The sequence below is a fragment of the Diachasma alloeum genome, unplaced genomic scaffold (genome assembly GCF_001412515.2).
Source record: "Diachasma alloeum isolate Michigan unplaced genomic scaffold, Dall2.0 Dall_scaffold_00199, whole genome shotgun sequence".
In the NCBI taxonomy this organism is placed as follows: Eukaryota; Metazoa; Arthropoda; class Insecta; order Hymenoptera; family Braconidae; genus Diachasma; species Diachasma alloeum.
Genome location: NW_021680364.1, coordinates 2,066,930 through 2,070,956, shown reverse-complemented (window position 1 = coordinate 2,070,956; position 4,027 = coordinate 2,066,930). Strand labels below are relative to the sequence as shown.

General features: G+C 46.5%; 1 protein-coding gene across 1 annotated transcript in view; it reads left to right on the top strand.

The window, feature by feature from the left end:
- Positions 1 to 3,536, top strand: part of LOC107035578 (protein SMG7) — an 8,519-nt gene extending 4,983 nt beyond the window's left edge. Inside the window, exon 3 of the mRNA XM_015253057.1 lies at positions 97 to 3,536. Coding sequence (XP_015108543.1) covers positions 97 to 2,995 — 2,899 coding nt within the window. The 3' untranslated portion in view covers positions 2,996 to 3,536. The remainder of the gene's footprint in view (positions 1 to 96) is intronic.
- The last annotated feature ends 491 nt before the right edge of the window (positions 3,537 to 4,027 follow it).

The following is a 4,027-nucleotide window of genomic DNA, read 5'->3' as shown; positions in this document are numbered from 1 at the left end:
CAGAAAGGGTGTAGAACATCCTTAATTTTGTCCCCGTCCCTCCCAAGTATTGATTCCCCCCCCCCTGGAATAAACTAAATCGTTCACCCACTTCAGGAAAGCTGAACCTCTGAAGGACAAGGTTCAACGTTGCAAGGATCTCCTGACCGACAATGATGCCTGGGTGTGCCAGCAGCAACTCCAGAAGATCTACCAGCAAGTCCTGATCCTGGACCTGGAGTATGCCCTTGACAAAAAAGTCGAGCAGGAACTCTGGAACTTGGGCTTCAAGAACTACATCGTCCTCCTCCAGAGCCAAGCAAAGGACCGTAAAAATCCAAAACGTTCCGAGTCCCAAGCGATGCTGAGCTGGTACCTAGAGGCAGCCTCTGGTTTCTACCTGACTCTCCTCCAGGAGATCTGCACAGCATTCGACCTGGACCTGCCATTTCGTCGCAAGGGCTACATATACGGTTGCATATCCCCGTGGAAGGCAATCGAGAACCTCTCGACCCCCCACAAATCCTCGTGTTTCTACGCCTGTCAGTACTGCCTGGTGCACCTGGGTGACATTGCCAGATACAGAAATCAAAATCGTCAGGCTGAATTGTTCTACAGGCATGCTGTCTCCTTATCACCCTCCAGTGGACAGCCCTACAATCAATTGGCACTGCTCGAGGCCTCCAGGGGTGACAAACTGGGAACAGTATTTCATTATGTTCGTTCAGTGGCTGTTAAACATCCATTCCCAGTGGCCACTTCAAACCTAGCAAAGACACTCACCTCAGCACTCAACGATCACTCATTCAACACCAGTGGCAAGACTAAACTCAATTCTCAGGAGTACACCTGTCTTTTTCTCAAGCTACATGGCATTCTTCACACCCTTGGCGACCTCCAGCAGGCAAAAAATTACGTTAAAAACCTGTCTGAGACGCTGACAGCTCTCGTCGCCACGGAGAGCTTCACCTCCTGGAGATTGATCCAAATGTTGATTATTAATATGTACTCTTTGCATCATACGGCTGGTCACACCTTGGAGAATCACATGGATCTGATGAAAGTGGATCAATTATCCTCTGACGAACAAACAGCCAGAAACTGCATTCTCGATTTGATCGCAGCCAGTCTCTCGGCACTTTTGCTGCCAGTTTATACTCTCAAAAATTCTTACGTCGATTACTTCGCTTTGCCGAGTATCAAATTACTTCTGGAGTGGATCTGCCAGCAGCCCATGATCCTCGAGGACCCAGCATTCTCGTCGAGACTCCAGATCTGGCCGAGTTTGTGTGTTTTGTTGAATGGATTGCAGGGGGGAATCAGTGATTTTGATGGAGAGGGCTTGAGCAAGACTCCACTACCTGAGGACAGGGATCTCCAGGGGTTCCTCCCCCTGGAGAAGACCTTCGAATCACTGAGATTTTGTAACAACGACCTGGAGGGCGACACCATCTCCATAAATAAACTGAGATCAGTCAGGATTATCAATCTGGGAAAACATCTCGCCCAGTGTCAGGTTAATGGTAGAACTCTGCTGAATGTCGCCTGTTCAGAGAACAATCTAATCAAATTCACCTGCATGTCCGAGGTCTCTGGGCCCAGTAACGAGCTCATGAAGGAGCTGGAGGAGTTGAGTTTGAACAAAGAGAGGCAGATTATCTTCACTGCGAGTCCTGTTCCCTCGGACTCTGCCAGCAGCAAAGGTTCGTCTGAAGCTGAGATCACAGAGCAATCCTCATTCGAGAAGAAAGTCGGCATTTTGAAGGCTCAAGGGTCTCTCGAGAGAAATCGAGATGTCTCCAACTCGTTAAATCCAGAGGTTCAGAGTAACTTCATCGAGATGAATGGAGCTGCCCTCACCAGGAAGACTCGACAGAACATCGCGATGCAGGCGATCATGAGGAGAGTTGAGAACGAGCAGAAACAGGTGACCTTCAAGAATGTGTCTCCAATGAGTGTTGAGGAGATTGATGTCAAGAAGAATCAGCCCTCGGAGCCTGATCACTTCAACAGCATGAAGTCATTTGCGACCCCCATGGCTGTGAGGAATCAACAGACGATGGCATTGCCACCGGTGCCAATGCCTCCACTGGATAATTATCAGCTCCAAGGTCAGTGTTTTCAGAATGACCAGAAGCCCCTTCAACCCCAGTTTCGATCCTCTGACTTCGTCAGTCCAGGCCAGTACGACAAGAACTTTGGCTTCAACGTGATGCCACATGTACCTCAATTCCCTCAGAGGCAATTCAGCATGCAGCAGGTGGTTCCCAACATCCAAGCCCCACTGGCCAAGCCATCTCCGAGTAACATGCCCCACCCCAACATGATGATGAACCTGCAGGTGCACCCGCAGGAGATGCCACACCCAGGATTTTTCGAGAGAAATCATCAGCAGAGCATTCCCATGGGAATGGACGTAACCCTGGGGAATTATCATAAGCCAATCGCTTCGGGGAAGGCTTTCCAGGTGGAGGTGCCTTACTTCAAGCCAGGGGGACAGCTGGGGGCTCTGGAGCAGATGGGACAATTCAACAAAATTCCGAGTAAATCCATCCCAAGTCATGAGCCTGCTGCTCTGCCCCAGCATAATTACCAAATGTACAGGAATCACGAGCTGGAGTACAATCCCTGGAAGGACCCCCAGCCCCCACCGCCCCCAGTCTCCTGGTGGGGCAGTGCTGACAGGGATAAACCAGAAAGGGACGCCTTCCAGAGCTGGGTGAACCCTCCAGTCACTAGGAGCCAGTTACCAATGGCTGACAACTACTATCAGAAGACTCAGATGGAGGAGAACAGGGGCTGTGAGGTAGATCAGATGAAGAGAGCCCTCAACACTCCCAACACATACTCGTTGTTCAGTGAAAACTCCTGGGGAACAGGCGTTCAAAACTCCAGCGTTGCTGTTGATCAACTCAAGCCTCGATTGACACAGCAGTCCCTGTGGTCTGGCCCAGGCCCATCACCTCTGGAGCGCCTCCTCGAGCAGCAGAAATCACTGCGCGAAGGTGGCACCTGAAGGAAACTGGGATATATCCTGAGGATACTGGGTTATAAAGTTTAAAAAAAAAACAATAATAAGATGAAAAAAAAACATTATCACTAAAACTTCTGATTCTATTAATTAAAAATTAACGCCCATAGCTAGGCAGTGGAGAGACGTGGCGAGAAGGAATAGGGAGAGAGACAAAATTATAATTACGTAATTAATGGGTGTTGATGATTTAGAGGACGAAACGGTGACGAGATAAAACGGTTTAAAAAAAAACATAATCTGGACGTAGGATTGGATTGAGGAGTTATTCTGATTTCTTTTTCAACAAATGTTAACGTGAAACGTAATGACATGCGACGAGCTCCAGGCATGCTAATCTGGGAGGTAAAAACACCATGAATTGTGCGAATATAGTGATAACTGGAGAAAGTGCACTTGATAAATTCCTCATCATCTCAATGCACAAGTCCTTTTGAGTTCAGTCGAGGCTGCTTGAAAATAAATCGAATGAAAAATCAGTGGTGAAAATGTATAGGTGAGGCGAATAAAGGAAAAAAAAAAAAAAGAGCTGAANAAAAAAAAAAAAAAAAAAAAAAAAAAAAAAAAAAAAAAAAAGAGCTGAAGCTAAATGGTATTAAACGTCACAGCCAGTCCCCTTTTCAGTTGGCCCCTCCCTTCTTTTACCTCCATCCAAAGTAACATTTTATCAACTCGGAACAAAGCGTCTCAAGCGGCTGGAGACTGAAGCCTATTGTTTAGTTTCTTTAAGTTGAACAGCAAGAAACGTGGAATAATTGGGTTTCGCTTAGCAAATTAACTCGTTTATTTTGTTAATCCTCGGTGGTACGTGCCACTGGGGTAAACAATTGTAGATTAAAAAAGAAACAAATCATGCGTATGATGTAACTGCAACACGACAGTTGATTGTATTTGTCGTAGATTAAATTAAGTAGAATGCATTTGGAGTGATGTGAAAAGAAAAAAAAAATCATGAAAAATATATATACATTGCGTTGAATGTGTCAGCTCGATTATTCTATTCCTGACGCTGCTTTT